This window comes from Chelonoidis abingdonii, chromosome 2 (genome assembly GCF_003597395.2).
Source record: "Chelonoidis abingdonii isolate Lonesome George chromosome 2, CheloAbing_2.0, whole genome shotgun sequence".
NCBI lineage: Eukaryota > Metazoa > Chordata > Testudines > Testudinidae > Chelonoidis > Chelonoidis abingdonii.
In genome coordinates, this window is record NC_133770.1 from 30,655,475 (window position 1) to 30,676,044 (window position 20,570).

Sequence of the window (20,570 nt, forward strand, 5' to 3'; positions counted from 1 at the left end):
AAGTCATAAATGAAATTATTAATGGTACTGGACCCAGAGAGATCCCACTAGGTATGTCCTTCCAGTTTGATGGTGAACCATTGATAACTACTCTTTGAGTACAGTTTTTAACCAGTCTGTCCCCCTCCCCCCCAAGTAATTTCATCTAGACCACAGTAAGCCAGTACCATGTCAAAGAAGGAAATTAGATTGGTGTGGCATCACACATTTATGTGGGTTATAATTTATCACCTTATTTTCTTTCAGGTGCTTACTGGAACAAATTGTTAAAAAATCAATTTGTATCTTTCCAGATATCAAAGATACGCTGTCTGATCTATAATCCCCCTAGCTCTTCTTTGTTACCCTTTTTAAAGATAGGTTCTATGTTTTCTCCTGTCCACCAGAGTTCTTAAAGAAGATAATCACTAATGCTTCAGCTAGTTCCTCAAGTACCCTCGGGTGAATTTCATCAGGCCACGCCAACTTGATTACATCTAACTTATCTAAACATTCTTTAATCTGTTCTGGCTTGTGTTCCTTCCCCCTTGTTAATATTAATTGTGTTAAGCGTTTGGTCATAATTAACAATTTTAGTAAAAACTTAAGTAAAATAAGCATTAAATATTTCCATCTTCTTGATGCCATCCATTATTAACTCTTCCCCACTGAATGGTGAACCAACGCTTTGTTTCTTGTTCCTGTTGTATTCATAGAACCTCTTCGTTCTGGTTTTTATATCCCTTGCTAAGTGTAACTCATTTTGTACCTTAGCCTTTCTGATTTTGTCCGTACATGCTTTGTGCTATTCTTGTGTATTCATCCTTAGCAATTTGTCAATTTTTCCATTTTTTGTAGGAGTTCTTTTTGATTTTCAGGTCATTAAAAAGCTCCTAGTGCCACCATATTTACCCTTTACTATTCTTCCTATCTTATCCAGGTACTGCTAATCACTGATTGAATTTTAATGATAAATGTGATACATAAAGCAACTGTCCCAATGTATAACCAGAGATTTTAATTGCTATCACAATATTATACCTCCTTTGAGAGTTTCATGTTCTCAAGCTCTGTGATGTCCTCTCCCTTTCCAAATAATTATTAATGATCAATTTAGCCTCATGCCTCATTGGCCTGGATTACTTTAGAAATGAGCATCCTGGGAAAAACAGAGAACATCCATGTACTCCAAAACCTGCGTAGTTCCCATTTTCTTCATTTTTTATAGCTACTCCTAAAATCCATAAACTTGGCCGCCTTGTATAATTTTAGATGGTGTGACCTGAAATTAATCTTTCTGTAGGGTCACTATATGGTATGTATTCAGCCAACACAATGGCTTTGTTTTAGAAAGGAGGGGAAGGAGGGGGGGAAATGTTGTTATAAAAAATCCTGCTAGTTTCAAAGTTTTCCTCTGACCCATGAATACTAATTTTTTTTAAGTGTTTAAGAGAAGTTTATATTCTTCTGTTTGTAAACGTTTTGCCTGGATGGCTATTTGATTGACCTGGCTCCACTTTGCACATTGTTAGTGCTTTCATTTTACTTTTGATGTAAACTTCTGAGTGAATAGTGCCATAAGTGGCTGTCTACTTTCATCAGTTTCAGCAGAGCATTTGATGGAAAAAATACTCTTAATGTTTTTGAAGTGATAAACACAATGGGCTTAATAGATATGTAGATGTTATCCCTTGTGCTTTAAATTATGCCCAAAAGTTGTCGTTTTCTTACTCCCCAAACCTTGAGGAATATTGTATTTATTTATTTATTTAAAGTGTATAAAATATGTAATTCCATCTATGATGGGTAAAAATTAACACACACACGCATACACACACTCTCATTGCTCCTAACAATAAATAAACTTCCAACCTCAGACATTCCCCTCTCCAAATACTTGGGAGAAAACAGTGGGATGTGCAGCATGCCTGGAAGTTTAACAGTTCTGAGGTCTGGCTAACCAAGTGAGGGAAAGGCGTTCCAGAGGTAAGGGACCCTCATGAAGAAGTTGCCGGCAGAGTGCAGTCCCTGTATGTAGAGGAGGAGGGTCCAGCTCATGCACCTCCACTGATCTTAATCACGACAGCATGTCACAAGGAGGGAGACAATCCTACAGGTAATCAGGTCTCAAACCATTTGGGGTTTTAAAGGTGAAAACCGCCACTTTGAATTCTATCCACTATAGCCAATACAACTGCTGCGATAGGGTGAAGTGAGCTGATATTGCTTCACTCACTCACTCATGCCCATCATTATTGAGCAATTATTGTACAGATGATTCTGGATTGTCTCCTGCAGTTCATAAAAGAAGGGCCTATACTAATGTAAACTCTGATTTACATTCTCTGGAAGTTACAGTGTTGAATAAATTTAAAAATAGTGGATTTAAAAATAGTGATCCGGAAATGTTGTCGGAAAAAAGCATACAATGCTATAATAAAAAACAAACAAAAAAACCTCACCTTTATAAATTCTCAAGAAAACAAAGACAGAAGTATTAAAAATGGAGGTTCAGAAATCTTGGCAGTCTCCCCTCCTGGTTTTCAAACAGCTGCTCCTATAATAAGCACAACATTGTCCTTGGGAAAGAGAAATACATTTGTGTTCATTTGACAAGTTAGAATGTTTTGTTATTAACAGGTTTGGCAAACATCGCAAAGATGACAAGATTGAGAAAACTGGTAAAATTAAAGTTCAGGAAGCCCTTACTTCAGAAGAGGAGAGAATACGAATGAAGCAAGAACAGGAGAGGTAGACTTCAGTATTTGCTTAAACATTAGTAGAGAGAGTTTTTTGTTTTGGGGGGGTTTTTTTGTGGTGTTTCTAAACTCAAGAATTTACTTGGAACTGAAGTTTGGTTTTCACTGATAAAATTAGCCAAATGCTGGTGTGTTCATAGTTAATATAACAGAAAGAAACAGAGAGAAACTGAATTTGTTTGGGACATGAACAGTGACATTTCTTTTGACTGCATTCAGTATCTTTTATGTGACCAATAGCAGCTGTATAATTGGGGCATGTGAAAGACTGATTTTTCTGAAGAGTGGTTCTCTAATCAATTTTACAGACTTCTGAGAAAACAAATATTTATATAAAATTGAAATACATTTTGTAACTTTCCCTTAAAGTCTTCCATACCTAGTTTATAACTAGTTGTTTTTATGCTGTTCTGAAATAGAATTTAAAATTTGATCATTGCAAATAAATCTGTCACTGCAGTTCTGTTTATGTTGTCATGGAATAATGTGTACATTAAACTGTTGATTGTAAAACCAAGTGGTGAGTACCTCTATTTTTGCCTTGTTCTCCTTCCCTTAACATTTGAAGCCTGTGTATTGTTTGTGTCATATGCTCCTCATTATTTTAAACAAGCTAATATTTCCAATCTGAATTTCACCCTCTGTCTTGCAGACTCCAGGGATTCTGGGCCCAGGCTCTGTTATCTCTTATTACTTCATTTAGGGCTAAATCCAAGAGAAGATTAGGAAGTGACTTGTTCACAGTCTGAAAGCACCTACATGGGGAGATTTCTGAGAGTAGGTGGCTGTTTAATCTAGGAAACAAAGGCATAACAAGCTAAGCTTAAATTAGACAAACTCAGACTAGAAATCAGTTATTAACCATTGGAACAACTTACTTAGGGATGGAGTGGAAGACTGTATGTTTTTCTAAAAGATATGCCCTAGCTCAACCAGAAGTTGTAGGCTTGATGCAGAAATCACTGGGTGAAATTTTGACTTGTGTAATGCAGAAGGTTAAACTAGTTGATCATGATGATCCCTTCTGTTCTTAATATATATGAATCTGTGAACTCTATATTGGATGTTTGGCTCCCAAAAAGATATGTGGGATTAATCTGTTAACAGAGTTTAATTGTAAATCTCTGAGTTTTCCTCTGCTAGCATAGAGGCCGAACCATGGCTTTTGATCTTTACTTATGGCTTAATTTTCCTTTTATTGATAAAAACAAAAATAGAAGTACTAAATGTCTTCCTGTTTTTGTTGAGACATTCTTTTGAAGTAATTGCTCTCTCAAATAAAACTGTAAAGGAAAGTTTTGAAGATGGAGGAAATATGTAACAGTGTGTGTGTGTGAGTGCGTTTATATCATCATCAAAGCTGAATGTTAGAATCTGCATGATGCACAAAATTATTTTTCATGGTAGGGAAATTTTCTGTTATGCGCACTGTCTCGATAATATTGGTGCATGTTATAAGACAGATTGTAATAGTCACTCTGAGTACTACCGTATAATTATATAGCCTCCTATGTATGGAACGACTTCCCAATCCCCATTCACCAAACTACTCTCACATCCTTGAAATCTCTCCTTAATACCTCACTCCTGCTGTGTCACAAAAGAATTTATATATCCACTTGAATCATCAATATGTGCACATGTCAGAACTTGGTAACAGCATGATCTTATTATTGTGACCCAGATCTTTCCTCTCTCCTCAGATCCCCACCCCAATTGTTGGTTTCATTCTTGTTGTGTCATGTGTATGATTATTATATAATTTTTTTGTTGTGGGGGCCTGTACTACTAATAAACCATAATAACATAGCAACAAAAATGTGCTGGGTGCTTCCTTAAGTTTCCAAAAGTACCAGATTGTGACTCAGTCCATGGTGGTTTTGAATTGTCACAGTCAGATTGCAGTTCTTCCTTTCTATTTTCTAATGTAACTGTATTAGATGCATAATAAATTACTGCCCATGCAAATTAACCAAAAGTCTAGAAATAATTACTGGGGGAGACAGTAAAATGATGCTGGTTCATAATGGCTCCTTTTTTCACTTTCATTATTTGTGGCACAGTTCACTTACTCTGTTTTGTTTGGTGTTTGAAGCTCTATACCTTTAATGATGCAATACTTTTGGGAACTAGGCAGAATTTAATGAATTTACTATGTGTAAGAGGCTTGGAACAAAAAATCCTTAGGGGTCAGAGAACAAGTGAATGGTCCATTAAAAAATCAATCATGCCCACAATTTTATAAAATTATTATACTCTGACTTTGCAGTTTTAATAGTAATGTGCTTACAATAGTATTTTGCTTAAACTCTTTAAAGTATTTTGTTCGTATTGATTAGAAGACAAATAAGCAAATTAATGTACTTCAATTTATCACTGATTGAAATGGGTAAAAACTTTTATGAATACAATACTAATACTAATAATAATTCCTTTTAAAAAGAGAGTGTCATTTTAGCCAGCTCTGGTGCATGTGTTCCAGCCGCAGTAACAAAGCAGTTTAGCACAGGATGTAAATTGTCCAGTTGAAAATACAGGGGCATAGACCAGTTGTGTTAAGCAAATACCTCCATTAGAACTGTGTCAGGAACCTGGAATAAGCACCCACCATTCTTATAAAAATTGTCAGAGGATACTTATTGATGGTAAATTGTCAGGATCTCAGGTTGAGGCTTCACCTGACAACACAGTACTGTGTATCTCCATTCTGAGGGCACTGGTTTACTCCAAGAAGGGAAGCTAGTGAGTTATCTTTGAATATCTCCAGGCACTGACCATCCAACCCAAACTGCTTAGGTTATGAACTCTGACAAGCTTACAGCCCCAGGTGGCATTGTTGTTGAAGTCTGAGCACAAAGGGGTTACCTTGGATTTACAGCGCTGGAACAGAGATCAGAATTGGGTCATTCAGGGCCAGATGAAGGCAGTCTTGGGCTCTGGGCACACCACATCATGGAGGATCCTTTGTGCCTGACATCTGTGCTCTAATCCTGCCCCTCCATGTGCAATACTGGAGTGGTGGTGTCAGTGGGTCCTCTCTCCTCCCAGAGAGGCATGGGCCCCCTTTTTCCTAAGGAGTATCAGGAGCTTTCCTCTCCTTCCTGAAGAGGAAGGGTGGCCCCCAAGTGTATCTGCTTGGATTGGTGAGATGCATCTGCTAGATTCTTCTGCTCCTGCCCTGCATAGAATCCCCTGGTGGTGGGTGTTGGTGCTGTCCCTTCAGAGTAGTTGATCTTGCATTTAACATCCCTTAGAGACATGTGGGGTTAACACCTCAGGGGTTTCAGGTTGTCTGCAGACTCAAACAGACACTGCTGTATTGGTTACACTCAGGTCATGTTTTCAAACTTTTCTGGGCAACTAAAAGCGCTAGCATTACTGCCCTGGCTGCGCTCCCCTTTGTGGATGCTCATCTGACTGTTGTACCCAAACCTTTGGCTCCCACAGGCTTTGAAGGGTAAGATAAAGTCTCTATATCTGGCCTTTCAGGCCGACTCCTCATGGACAGACTCCAAGTCTTGTGCCTCATGGGGAAGTTGGATCCTATACCCCAACTACTCCGACAAGTCTCTTCAGAGCCTTCCTACTCCCTCCCCAAAGTTGCACTCACATGTGTACTGTGGATTACTGTGTCATGCTTTTGTGGCCTTCATGACAATTACAGCAAGTAGCACATAGGCTTTCCAAAGGCACTTCTAAATTTTACACGCATATTAGCTCATAGATGAAGTACTTGAGATACACAAATCTATGGAAAAATAACTTCACTCCTGAGGGTCTTTTGGGTCTTAGTGTCTTCCAGGGAGTCCAGACTTCTTCTGCACCCTCCTCTTCTGCTATCTGGTTCTGGTCTGTTCCCCTTGCTGGAGGGAGACTTCCTTTTAATGCTTATTCTAACACCTTTGCTTTTTCCTGTCCTTCCCCAGGGGTTTTCCATTCTCCAGCAAGTCCAAAGTCTTTGGCTAGGTTGTGGACTGCTTGGATTTAGACAGTTCTTCAAGTAGTGTCCCTCTGGGTGCTCCACATCAGGATACGTGTGTGCGTGTCTGCATCTGCACCCTACACGTCCTCATGCCACAATCCAAAGGCATATGGCATACCTCTCTACTTCCTTCTTAACTGTTTTCAGCTTGAGACAGTGCATTGCTGTGTCCATTAGCTAAGCCATGTGACTTGTTACACCTCTTGCTTTTTTTTCTTAATTTTACAGGTATTTCTTTTCTTTTTTTTTATTTTTCCCTTATATAGTAGTTTGTGCCTTTTGGAAATGGGGAGGATTCTCCTTCCTGTTTTTTCCTTTTCCTGTTCTGGGCCTCAAGCTGCAGCCTTGAGTATGGCTGAGTATAGGTTATGCCCAAGACCCCAGGCTTCAAACCCTGTCACACCTGCTACAAGTCTTTCCCCTGCAGCAATGGGCATTCAAGCTGCTTCAGTTGCCTTGGGAAAAAACACATTCCCTCCATATGCAAGATCTACTCAAATTTAGTAACTAATAGTACAAGAAATTCAGAGAGATCAGACTTAAACTCCTATTTTCTGAGACGTTCAGGGTCTGAGTCACCCCTGTACATTGGAGCAGCCACCTGCCTTCAGTTCTTTGGTAGCAAACACTCCAGGGGCCCTAGGGTACCACCAAAGAAGAAAAGACCCTACTCCTGAGAACGGGACAAGAGAAGGGAAAATTCACTCCTGCAGACAGAAGCTCTAGAACCCAGCAAAGGCTGCTGTCATATACTGACCCAACATCAGTACAATCCCCAGTACTGTGATACATATTGACTCCTGAAGGTACATACCGGAGTCTCCAGTACAATCTAGGCTGCTCTCTCATGAAGATCTTCAACTCATGGAAGAGCTTTCATCACCATTGTTGACAGATACTAGGGGGATTCCCCACTGGTACACACTCATTTCTTGGAGTCTACCTACCCCCCATCCATGCCATTGTCAATTGTGGCTTGTCCTCCAGTACCATTATAGTCTCCGCTGCACCACTTGCACACCTCTGATAGAGCCCACATAGGACTTGGAGATATCTATATGTGGCTTCTCTGCCTTCAAGCCTCACTCTCTTGAGGTTCACTCTCAGGAGGAAACTCCTAGCAGGAAACATGTCAGAGACCCTGGCAGGGACATCCATGGGGCCTCACCCGTACTCTTATGCTCCACCTCAGTGGGCATACTGGAACCCTTGGGCCTCCTATGGTGACCATTTCTACAGGGTCCCACCTCATAAGAGGACATGTCAGGAGCGACAACCAGCACCCTTTAGTCTTGCTCAGCAGGAATATCCCAAGCAGAACATGAACCAGCTGAGGAGGAAGAAACACCACATTCACACAAGTCCTCTTCCTCACCAGATGAGGCAATCATGCCTCTTCCATCATCTTACCCTGATGATATCAAGGCCTTCCAAGACCTTATGAAATGTATGGTAGATACATTACAGATTCCAGTGTTCCCTGTTGAACATCCATCATACATCTCAGGGAAAGATTGCACTACCTAACCCTAGCCTCCATGGTGTGGCAAATCCCAGCCACTGTACCACTTACATGCAAATGGGTTGACAAGAAGTACTATATCCGGCCCATAGGCTTGGAGTATTTTTTTCCTTCACCCTATAAGTAACACGCTGGTAGTTGAGGCAGTTAACAAATCAGACAGACAACATTGATTCTGTTCAGCCCCACCAAATAAAGCTAGAACGTCTGGTTCATAAGAGCTACTGCTTGGCCTCTCTACAGTTCAGAAAAGCCAATTACAAATCACATATTATTCACATATTACAAATAATCACATATTATTCCAAATTTGTATCTTTTATTGTACTCGTGCCTCAGGATCACAGGGAACAATTTCAGGCTCTCATTACGTAAGGTTAGACAGTTGCCAAAGCATCTCTCCAAGCCTCACTTGTTGCAGTCAACACAGCCAAATGCCCCATGGCTATGGCAGTAGTTCTTCGATTGCTTGCTCATGTCGATTTCCATTGTCGGTGTGACTTTTGGCTTAGCAGTACCCATGGGCCGCTGTGGCACCCTCTGAAGTGCCATGCTTGTGGCGCAATATATCAGGTGCTACCAGCCATATGCCCTCTTGGTTCCAAGACTGAGCCCACCTCCTGGGATTCAGCTTGTGAATCACCTACAATGGAATTGACATGAGCAAGAAGAAAAAACAGTTACTCACCTTTTTGTAACTGTTATTCTTTGAGGTGCGTTGCTCATGTCCATTCCATTACCAGCCCTCCAGCCCCTCTGTCGGAGTTGTGGGCAAGAAGGAACCAAGAGGGCACAGGGCTGGCTGTGCCTGATATACTGTGCCATGAGCGTGGCACTCCAGAGGGCGCCACAGCCAGCCCTACAGGTACCGCTAAGGCAAAAGTCTCTGATGGCCATGCACATGGGTGTGTGCACAGCCACAATGGAATGGACATGAGCAACACATCTCGAAGAACAACAATTACAAAAATGTGAGTAACCATTTTTTATGTGCTGCATGCACCAAGCTTCCTGACCGTACTCTGACCTTTCCTGGGAGGTACACAATACTGTTAAGGACCTTCTCTTTGAAGGGACTGAATTGTTTAGCAACACCACAGATGGGTCCCTTTGCTCTCTCAAGAACTTATGAGTGATGCTATGATCTCTGGCGAATTACAGACCTCTGACAAAGAAATACAGCAGGTCACAAGTGGCTCCATAACCTCGTTCAGTCTACACCAGCCCATGAGGCCAATTGAACCCTCTAGGAAGAACCCAGGTCTAAAAAAGGGTATTCTCTCAATCAGTGACATCCTCAAAATGTCCACTTTGACTTACTTGTCAAGAGTCACAAACCATCTCGCACTCTAGATCCTGCACTTCACGACCATTATGGGAATTGGCTTTCCCATTTTCTATTTTCCTTGGAACTTATCACCTTTGACATGTGGATCTTGGAATAATTTCTCCGGTTATTCCATCCAGTTCAGCTCTTTAATCCCTCACCCCCAACCCACTCCCTGTCCCTTTTCAGGGACCCTTCTCATGAGGACTTTCTCAGGTAGGAAGTACAATCCCTGCTAACACTGGGGAATGGGTGGCAGGGTTGGTGATCTACCCCGTTCCACTGGACTTTAGGAAAGTGTTCTATTCTCAATACTTCCTGGTCCCAAAGAGAAATAGGAGGAGGAGACCAGTTCTGGATCTCAGAACTTTGTACATGTCCATCCACGCTCAACAGCTCAGAATGGTAACCCTAGCAATGATGATTTCCTCTCTGGATCCGGAAGATTAGTTTGTTTACCTCAACCTTCAGAATGCCTATTTCCATAGTGTCATGCATACCTCACACTGACCATTTCTACGTTTTGTGGTAGGCAGGCACCGCTATCAATATCTCATCCTACCCTTTGGCCTTTCCATCATCTCACGAGTCTTTACCAGTGTCCTATCACTCACCGCATCCCACCTTCTCCAGATGTGAATAATTCTTTCCCTACCTGGGTGATTAGCTCCTAAAGGTCACTTGCTTCTAGAGATATAGTCAGCAACCACAAAACCCGATCTCTGTTCCACTTGGTAGGCCTTTACCTCAACACACAAGAAATCTATGCTTTCACCCATTCAATGCATAAACTTCACTGGGGCCACTTCATCTCCACCACTGCTAGACCCTACTTGCTGAAAGACAGATTTGCCACAATGTCCAACCTTGTTTCAAATATAAAACAAAGACAGCAAACCACAGCACAGGCTTGCCTACAACTTCTGGGTCATGTGGTATTTTGCACATTTAGCAAGATTAATCTCTCAGTATCTTCAAGCCTGGCTGAGAACTATCCATTCACTCAACAAGTACATTCTCTGCAAATGGGTGCCCATACCTTGCAGGGACCTCGTCTTCTAATTTGGTGGAAAGACCCACTAAATATGAGAGTTCCATTCCTGCAGCCCCTCTCCCCTGTGAGTCATCACCATAGACACTTAACTGCTAGGTTGGGGTGCACACTCCCAAAACCTCATAGCTCAGAAAAGATAGACACCTTTGGAGGCTATCCTCAATATCAACATATTAGAGCTTAGAGCAGTTCCTCATACTTGCTAGCACTTCCTCCTCCACATCAGCGGCCACCCGATCAGAATAATGCTGAAAAACAGATCAGCAGTGTATTATATCAACTGTCAAGGCAGAGAAAGATCCCACTCATTATATGCAGAAACCATAAACTCATAAATATACAATGCATACAGATTTCAATATCTACCAGGACTACAGAACAGAGTGGCGGATTCTCTCAGCAGACATTTCAGCATCAGCCATGAATAGGAGCTGTGAACAATGAGGTTTTCCAAAAGAGATGTCTTACCTGAAGCAATCCACAAATAGATTTCTTCACAACTCCATCCAATAAGAAGTGTAAACGACTCTGCTTGAGGGGAGAAAATAGCTGCAACTCAATGGGGGATGCCCTAGTTATTCCTTAGCCTTGTGTACTCCTTTATGCTTGCCCCCCACTTGCCTACTGTTTATATTCCTGAACAATTTGAAACAAGAAAGATTACTAGCCATCATCATAGCACAGTATTGACTCAGACAGGTGTACAAACCTAGTTCACATGTCTCTGCTACTGCCTCTCCATCTTTCCCTGTCAATGAATCTTCTCACCCAAGAGTCAAGATCCATCACTCACCCGAATCTTGTGGCACTTCATCTCAAGGCCTGGCTCCTAGATAGCTCTCTTGTATAGAACAAGACTGCTCCCTAGGTGTATTAACAGTTCTGCTTCATAGCAGACTTTCAACAAGGCAAACTTAATTGCAGAATCTATGCTGATCTAAGGTTCCTCTTGAGTCTTGCCTTACATATGTTCTCGATTACCTGTTCAAATTAAAAACCTCAGGATTATCGTTGAGTTCCATTAAAGTTCACCTAGCCACTGTCACAGCCTTTCACACACAGCCCCTATTGAGGGATTTTCAGTTTTCACGCATCCAACCCCAACAGAGTTTATGAAAGGCCTGTTCAACCTCTTTCCACCTTGGGGCCTCAGTTTAGTCCTCAGAGCACTGAGGAAACCTCCATGATCATGGAACCTATGACGAACTGTTCCCTCCTTCATTTGTCCCTTGACACGACATTCTTCATAGCCATCACTTTGGCTAGGAGGATAGGAGAGCTTTGAGCCTTGATGACTGCACCCAGTATATAGAGCGTTTCACTGTGGCAAGATGATGCTTAATTTTCACTATCTCTTCTTTCCCATGGTTTCCTCAGAATTTCACATCAACCAAGAGATTCACGTGCCGGTGTTCTAGTCCAGGCCTCACTCTTCCGTAGAAGAAATGGGCTTTCATACACTGGACATAAGAAGAACTCCCAGCTTTTTACATAGATGTGACCAGACCTGTCAGGATTTCACCCAGACTTTTCATCTGAATTGCAGAATGTATGAAAAGGCAGTTGATTTCCACCCAAGCACTATCCAAATCAGTTACCGGCTGCATCTTAAACTGTTACAAAGCCTTAGGGGTTGGGCTTCCTCCGAGAGTCATTGCTCATTCCATCAGGGATCAATCTACCTCATTCGCCCAAAAAACATACCTATTCCATACATCTGCAGAGCAGCCACCTGGTCCTCAGTACCCACATTTTTCCAGCGCTACGCTCTCATGACTGCTCTGAGAGCTGACAGCTTTCAGTGAAGCTGTTCCATGATCTGTACTGAATCCTCCTCCTCAGCAACCTTCTCCATGATGGGGATACGGCTCTGGAATCTCCTTAGGTGAAGCACCCATAGGGACACTACTCGACAGAGGAGAGATTATTTATCTTGTATAGTAACTGGAGTTCTTTGAGAGGCGTGTACCTATGTGTGTCCCACTATCCACCCTTTTTCTGCTCTGCCTTGGAATCTCTCTCTTTGGACTGTTGTGGTTGAGAAGGAACTGGAGTGGCAGCAGGTTCACCCTTCCCTATGTACCCTCCTGTTGGGGCATGATGGTGCCTGGGGCACTGGTGTGAACCCACAGAACAGCTGAAAAAAATCCCTCCAATTAAGAGCACATGGTCATGCATGTTTATCCTGATGTGGAGCAGCCACAGAGGGGACATGTCTTGAAAAACTCATTCCTGTACAAGGTAGGTAACATCATCTTCTTGATGTCTGTATTGTTTGGTTAAATACACCTATAGCTTGCGGCCTTGCAGAGAAGTAGCTCCCTCCACCCTTAGAACTAAATTAACTCTTTTTACGCATATAGCAGACATGAGAGAAATATAGACTGAGGTATCTATAATAGTTATATGATAAGGAGTTATTTTCAATGTTCATCACAGCTAGATACTTGTTTTTAATAAAAGGTGAAATTCTGATGTAATCTTATGTTTCAGAATATGAATGGCCCTGTAAGCATGGACCTGTAGTGCCTGTGTCTTAATCCAGCCTTGGGTCCATTATCTGTCTCGTCTTGAAAGATAATTGATCTAATGGAACATTTTCATTCTGGCTATTGCACTTTGATACTAAGTTCAGTTGCTAAATATCTCTAGGTTACTATATTTTTAACCACTAGAAAATTTTAATATTTTATTCCTTCCCCATTCATAAGCCCCAAACTGTCTAGACAATCTTTACACACAATTCACTTGCCAAATTCAATTTTAAAACAGAAGTTGTAAAGTTATATAATCGCAAAACCAATTATAACTGTATAACTCTTTGAACACTACTGTTTGGAAAGAAGATGCATTCTGAGCATCTGTCTGGGATGGGGGCAGGCATTGGGAAGAGAGAGAATGTTCTGAACCTGGAAGAGAAATATATGAAGTGTTTGTGGTGGGAGTGATGAGAAACTCACTCGGGGAGGGAGAAAGGGCTGTAAAAAAGGGTTGGATACTTATTATGAGATGTTAGGGGAGAGTCTTTGGCAGATGAGAGAGTAGTGAGAATAAGTGCTTGACTGAGGTTGGGGCCCAGGCTGGCTGGGTCTTGTCGTCTTCTGTACTCTAAAGATGATGTTCAATTATATAGTAATTATTTTTGTACTTGTGTGGATTAGGAATGATATGTGCTCGCTCTCGCTCTATATATAAGTATAGTATAATTTTACCTTTTTTTTTTTTTTTTTTGGAAGCATTGACATTTTCGTCCTTTCATTTGTAAAGGAGATTAAATTTACACAATTCTTCTGTTTGTATACTTCTCTGTGCAAATGTCACCACCAATGGCATCAGTACTGCTCTGGGAATAGTGTCTGTCAACTGCAGCTGTAGAGCCAGAAGGGGGAGCTCCCAACATTGGTTTTTTGTGTGTCTTGACTAAATAGAGGATAGTGCATGTTTTTAATATCACAGCCAAAGAACATGGAAGGTAGATATTTGAGTAGGGAGAGTATCCTCTGACAGCTCATAAGATTTTCTGTATTGCTGCTGTAAGTGATGTGGTGGTAAATCCTGTGCTATGCAGGAGGTTGAACTAGACCCTTTACGTCTTTGAATCTATGAAATCCCAGTCTTTCTTTGTAAGTTTATGGGGGACTTGCCCAACTTTCCCAAAATGAAAACATTGTTAGTACTCAATATACTTACATAAAAACAAGGATTCAGAGAATAACTAAGCGAAAGGGAATGTTCTTTTCAGAAATTCTATATACTGTAGTGCACCAGAGCTACCTGACAGTAACTGAAAATTGATGTTATAAATGGCTACTTATGATGTTATGTTGAACTTCATCCCAGAGTAAATTTTAATGCCATATTATAAACATGCGAAAAGCTAAATTTAGATTAGACATGCTGACAGAGCTCTTAACTACAGCAGATTGAACAACCTCCTGCAACAACCATTGTTACTGCTTTATCTACTTGGTTAGAAAACTACAAGTAATGGAAGAAAAACGAGTGAACTTCTGTCTAGTAGAAATACAGAAAGAGTGTTGTACCATATATTTTAAGAGAGTCATTCTGAAGCAGATTTTTTATTTCTTTTGTTAGATTACTCAGTACCCTATGGAAATATTTTATATGAATTCAGATTTTTTTAAAATATTGAACATAAACAAGACTGTATTTTTAGTGTCTCTCTTTTTGTTTCCCACATTTTGAATGCAACACTTCATATGCATATCAGTAATTAAAATAGCCCATTGATATTTTGTCCCAGAGGATTTGGTCATTCCATAAAGGCAGTTTCCTGTATTGTATATTTCCTGAGGGTATGAGAGCCTATACCTCCTACATATAATAAACTTCTCTTCATCTTCCTCTAATGCCATTAAAGCTGCAAGCCTTTTGTTGTAAAAGTATACTAATGAATAGAAATGTTACAACGAGAACAGAAGTCTTGTGTTTTCCCTTCATCATGCATCATCCATTTTAATTAGACAAAAGGGTGGTGAGCACTGTGACAAGAGTCTGGAATTAAAATCATTAATTGATGTCAAGCTGAAGAGAAACTGCTAACATGAATTTAGTGACAGCAGGAAAGAAATTAACCTTATTACTTTATTTAGTATATTAGATTATTTAATATTTTTCCTATGTAAGGTCAATGTACTTTATTTATGATTATGGAAAAGGACAAATGATAAAACCTCTGTGAATGTTCATTATTGTCTAGCACTGAAACTTGCACAATAAACCCTTTGAAAATTAAAAACAAACAAACAAACAAAAATCAAAAGGCATGCACCAAAACGTCATAGTTTCTCTTTATAACAGCTTCTTACATATTGTAAATGATGGTCATAAACCATATGGTCTGTTTTTAGTTGGCCACATGTGTTAACAGGAGCTATCTGGTGGAAAAAGTGCATCTAACAAAATATTACTTCTCTATAGAATAGAGGAAAAATATCAGCATAGCCAAAACTAAACACATTCTCCCCCCCACCCTCCAATGGTGATGGTGATTGGAATAACTGACTCTCTTTGCGTCATTGGAAATCTGGACTAATAAGAGTTGACATTTAATGTTAAGCATCTACCTTACTTTTGAGAAGAAAGGATGGCAACAGCATCCTACAGATAATTTGTGACCTGAAAGGTCATCATAAAAGAATAAAGGGAGCGTTATCTTCCAGTAAAGGCCATCTGGAACTATTAAAGTATCAGATGGCGTAAGGGTTGAACAGCAGTACACTCTCCTGGTGTCCTTCCAAATTTCCCAGAGAGACCATAATATTTTTATTGGAAAACACCAACCCCCACCCCCACCAGCCAAATATTTTCATAAAACTGTTTCATCCTACACAAAGAAAAGAAGTCATTCTATATACTGTAATATCGAGAGAATTTCTGCTTGGTTTTGTTACATAACCTACTAAGTGTTCACATATATCTTTAAAATAGAACCATACCACATTCAGTTGTAAAGTCTGCTTTTGATTTGGTTTATCCCAATGCTGCCTAATGCTTCTCAGCAGTGATCATCCCCTCTACATCCATATGTACAATAGATATTCATTGTTCCATTGTTTTCCATAGAAGTGTGAGCCATGGCAAACCTTTTCTGACATCCTGAACAACATTTTGCATAAAATTCATTAGTGAGTATAAGAAAAAATCAAAATATGAATTTCTCCTTGGTGATCTTTGGGAAGGAGTATAGATGTGAGTGATGTTTGTTCTTTTCACCATAGGTTTAGTGAAGAGCATTTTAGTATTGTTGATTGTATTTTTACATAATGCTCATGGGTATAATGTTATAAAATGGGTGCAGTGTATAAAGTAATTCAGTGGGGTCATAGTTTTTGCAAAAGAGAACACAGAAGTGGAGCATAAGACTGAGCTTTGCCAATTCTTTGGGCTCATTCCTTCTCCCACTGAAGTCTATGAAACTATTGCCATTGATTTCAGTTGATACTTAAACTGGGCCATTGGTGGACTGACAATTGCTAAAAACAGTCAGCTTTTTAACAGAACACCTTTTATTTTCTATAAGTACCTTTCATAGTGCACGGAGTACTAGATCGTATATTAAAGATCTACTGTATCTGTAGTCTAGGCAGTACAATGACTTTGTGCACTCACCCATCTCTGTTGGAAACTTGGGTTCAATTCAAGAATGTATTTTAAAGAGAGAGAGAAATCTGCAAGGAATTTTAGGGGAAAATGTTTCTCCCCGAATTTATGAATTATTGCAGGGACAATGGATTTGCTTTTATTTTTTAATCCAACGTGTCCATACACTTACATTTTAATACAGAATGCCTATGTAAAAAAACAAGAGGAGTCATTCCACTATGTCTATTAACTTGTTAAACTAAACTGTGTTTATTGCTGTTGAACTGAACAGCACTGAAAACCCATGAAATCCTCTAGGCTGCACTACAGGAATCTAACACTTTGTAGCTAGCAGCACTTAAACAGTGTGTTTACTCTAATTCTTAAGGACAGTAGCAATTATCTGAATAATCAAAAGGATACCTGATAGTATATTCACAACATGCAGCATTGGCTCCATCCACAGTGCAGCTGGAATCTTTGTTTTGTAATAAGTTAAGGGTGCAATCATTTAACAGGTTACAAGTGACATGGTTCAGGTTGACAGTGCTGCAGCTTTCTGCCCTCACAACTGTGTTTTCATGTTCACGGCTAAAAGTGCCCAACCAGGGAAGCAACTTGAGGAAGCATTCTGGGAAATGTTGCTATCCCCTGGAGCCCCAGCAACAGTTGCACACACCAAAACTGTGGATATTTTTGTTTTTTTCCCCTTAGGATTTATGGGATTTCTTATGTAAAACCTGTAATCCCCCGCCTCACAGGTCATGCTGGCTTTTTCCATCATGGAGACTTTTTTGTCACTGCAGATTGCTTCATCTTCCAGCTTCAGGATTATGCTGCTTGTCACCCAATACTGTGGAAGCACAGCAGCATAGAAGAGATAACAGCACCCAGGATGCTCTGACTAAGTGTCTGAAGAGGAGGCAAAGGTGCATGCAGAATTTGTTGTCCACTTAGGTTACCAAACTGAAGATTGAGGAGGACCCTGTGGGCTAGGCTGAGCTCAGCCTGTTGGCAGGATGATGGTATAAGTACCTGAACCATCAGTTAGCAGATGAGACAGATGCGACTGACTAATCACATTTCTGACATTCTGTGTGTCTGGCTGGTGAATGGCCTAACAACAGAAATGTGTGAGTATGCGAGCTGCTGTCCCTCTGCATGATAGAGTTGTCATGGCCCTCTGGAGACTGGCCACAAACACCAAATGCTGTTCCCTGGCAGAGCTCTGTGTCTTGGGGAAGATCACAGCTGAAGAAATGGTCCAACAAAGCAAGTGCTACTGATTGATAAAAATGGAGCACCTGATGTAAGCGGGGGAGGGGTTGAACAACACTGCTGGAGCTTCCCAAGTCATGCTTGGATTACTGATGGGTCTCATTTTCCACTTCTTTGCTCTTTCAATCAGGCCAAAGCATTGAAAGTTTTGCTACTCTGTGCTGGATCACAGGAGCCACTTCCAGGGAGGTGGATATCATTTGGTGTGGCAAGTTTCAAGATGCCAGAACATAAAAGAATTCCTAAGAGCCAGACTGCAACATTACTATCCGTTCCCCTCAGCAGAATTACCAGCTGGGATTCTCTGCTAACTGCACTTCATGGCTTTTGACTCCATGCCCAGATTATAAGGATGAGGACATGTTGGCTCAGTTGTGTCGAGTGGTGCTTCGTGTATTTTGGGAGACTGGAGGGCTAACGCTGAAGAGAAATTGCACATATACAGTCATGACTACTTGGTGTTTGCTTCAGAATGTCTGTGAACGCGAAGAAGAGCATGCCATGGGATGCTAAAGCTGGTTTCTGAACTCTGTGCTGTGCTATTCCCGGCTGTGCTGTGCAGGTGAGCAGGAAAAGGAATGTTCTGTACCATTAATCCTTTCACTTTGATGCTTGAAGCAAATGGAGGGTGAAAAGGAATGAGCACTCTGTGCTTCCACTTCTACAGGGTTTTCCTACTTGACCTTTTTTTCTTTTTGCTTGTATTTAATATACTAATGTATGTCTGTCCATCAGTGCTGTCCATAATAAACTGATTTTGATTAAAATGTTCCTTCTGTAGGTTCTGCAGAGATGAATGATGGCTTAAAAAAGTGAATAAAATCCTAAAAAATTGTGCCAGTTCTGCAGACTGTGCAAAATTGTCAGTGATGTATGGGAGTGTAACTGAGATTCTAGTTTTCAGCCATTGATCTCAACTGGTAATAATTCTCACCTGTGTCCTCAAGGTACCATTGAAAGCAGGTCTGAGATCTTTGGATGGATGGGTGGGACCCATCGTAAGTAGAAGTGGTTATGAGGCTCAGATAAAGATCAAAGAAAGATACAGAAGAGGGTAATTTCATACACTGACTGGATTGCTGAAACTAGAAAAAAGGCTTCCATCACCCTGAAAGCAGTAGAGGGCGGTATGGACTGCATGAGCTGTACTTGCTGGTATGCCAAGCCCATAAGGCATTTTCCATCTGCAAAGGGGGATCCTTGGCAAGAAACGGCTACAGACCAACCCACCTAATGACCTCTTTACTGGAGGGACACTCTGGCAAGAAATGGCCTGAATGCTGGTATCCCATTTGAATGGCACACACATGTTGACAGACTTTCTATCACAGCCATTGTTTTTTTCCTGTTTCGAATCTATTACGCAGAAGCAGGGGGGAAGCTGGTCCAGTGAACTGGCAGTATCGAGCAGCTTGCCATTTAGCTTCTGCCCTTACATAATGCTACTTCAATCCTTAATAAACACTGCTTCAGTCATCACTGACTTGGAATTGAGATTGTTCAATGCAGATTTTTGTAATTCACTGAGCCTTGGTGGAAGAGGCTAGCATACTGATTATCACTTGGGCAATGGTTGAATCTTGGCAGCAGCAGGACCAACAAATTAAATTGACGAGGCATGTTGCAGACCTGACGGAGCAGCCGATACCATTTCTGCTTTTATGGGAGGACAGTTGTTCCTTCAGAACAACAGATCTAGTGCTTATACTGTGGGTGCTGTGGTTCATTACAGTCTCCCTCCCAGCCTGCCGTGTGCTTGCCACAAACTGTACTCCCACACTGCCCATTAATAAAGACATAGGGTAGAGTTTCCAGAATGCTTAAATCACTCATTAAAAAAGTCCCACAAATGGGATTTAGGCTGCTTTAGGTACTCTTGGAAAATTTACTCCTAGCCAATACTTGAGTTAGGCTTTTCCTCCTCCAATGGCCTGACCAGCTTATCGACCTTTACTCTCATCTGCTGGTATCTCAGGTTTGAGTTTTCCACTGTCCACAAATTCAATTTCCTGACATGGGAAGCACTCAGTCCAGTCTCTTGAAAAGGGAACAGATTGTCTGTGGTTGCTGGAGATGTTATTCAAATCTTTCACTTAATTGTACTACACCTTCATGCATTTTTTCTTCGGCGCTGCCGAACAATCATAGAATCATAGAACCATAGGGTTAGAAGAGACCACAAGGGTCATCTAGTCTGCTGGATCTCATTCTCAGCAATGTGATCAGAGATGTGCTGATACTCCCTTTGGCTTCATTTGGCAGATTTCAAATTGGCTGGAATGGTCTCCTCACTTTAGAAAGCAAGATCCTGATAATTCCTTTTGGGCAAAGTGTATTGTCTATTCCTCCATACTAGAGATGGGGGCTAATGGCCAGGCCAGAGCTATCTGGACAATACTGTAGTTGTAAACCTACTTTCAGCTTCCAGGTGACATAGTCAGGTAAGATTTCTGACTTAAGTACAAGGAATAAATAGAGTCCCAGGAGTCATAAACAGTGGTACTTACAGAATATGTATCCATACTAGTTATGGAGAGGAAGAGAACTAGATGTACCAATTACAG

The 20,570-nt window shown here is 40.9% G+C and overlaps 1 protein-coding gene and 1 long non-coding RNA gene across 9 annotated transcripts in view; one reads left to right on the forward strand and one right to left on the reverse strand.

The window, feature by feature from the left end:
- LOC142046306 (uncharacterized) overlaps nucleotides 1-17,249 on the reverse strand; it is a 47,995-nt gene extending 30,746 nt beyond the window's left edge. For both annotated transcript variants that reach the window (XR_012655191.1, XR_012655190.1), the window contains exons 1-2: nucleotides 17,152-17,249; nucleotides 2,442-2,558 (exon numbers count right to left, since the gene is read on the reverse strand). This is a non-coding gene — a long non-coding RNA (uncharacterized LOC142046306). The remainder of the gene's footprint in view (nucleotides 1-2,441; nucleotides 2,559-17,151) is intronic.
- Nucleotides 1-20,570, forward strand: part of PARD3 (par-3 family cell polarity regulator) — a 649,228-nt gene that overhangs the window by 493,454 nt on the left and 135,204 nt on the right. For 4 of the 7 annotated variants that reach the window (XM_075062225.1, XM_075062224.1, XM_075062226.1 and 1 more), the window contains one exon: nucleotides 2,620-2,730. The exons of the other annotated variants lie outside the window; for them this stretch is intronic. In XM_075062225.1, coding sequence (XP_074918326.1) covers nucleotides 2,620-2,730 — 111 coding nt within the window. The remainder of the gene's footprint in view (nucleotides 1-2,619; nucleotides 2,731-20,570) is intronic. 7 annotated transcript variants of the gene reach the window in all.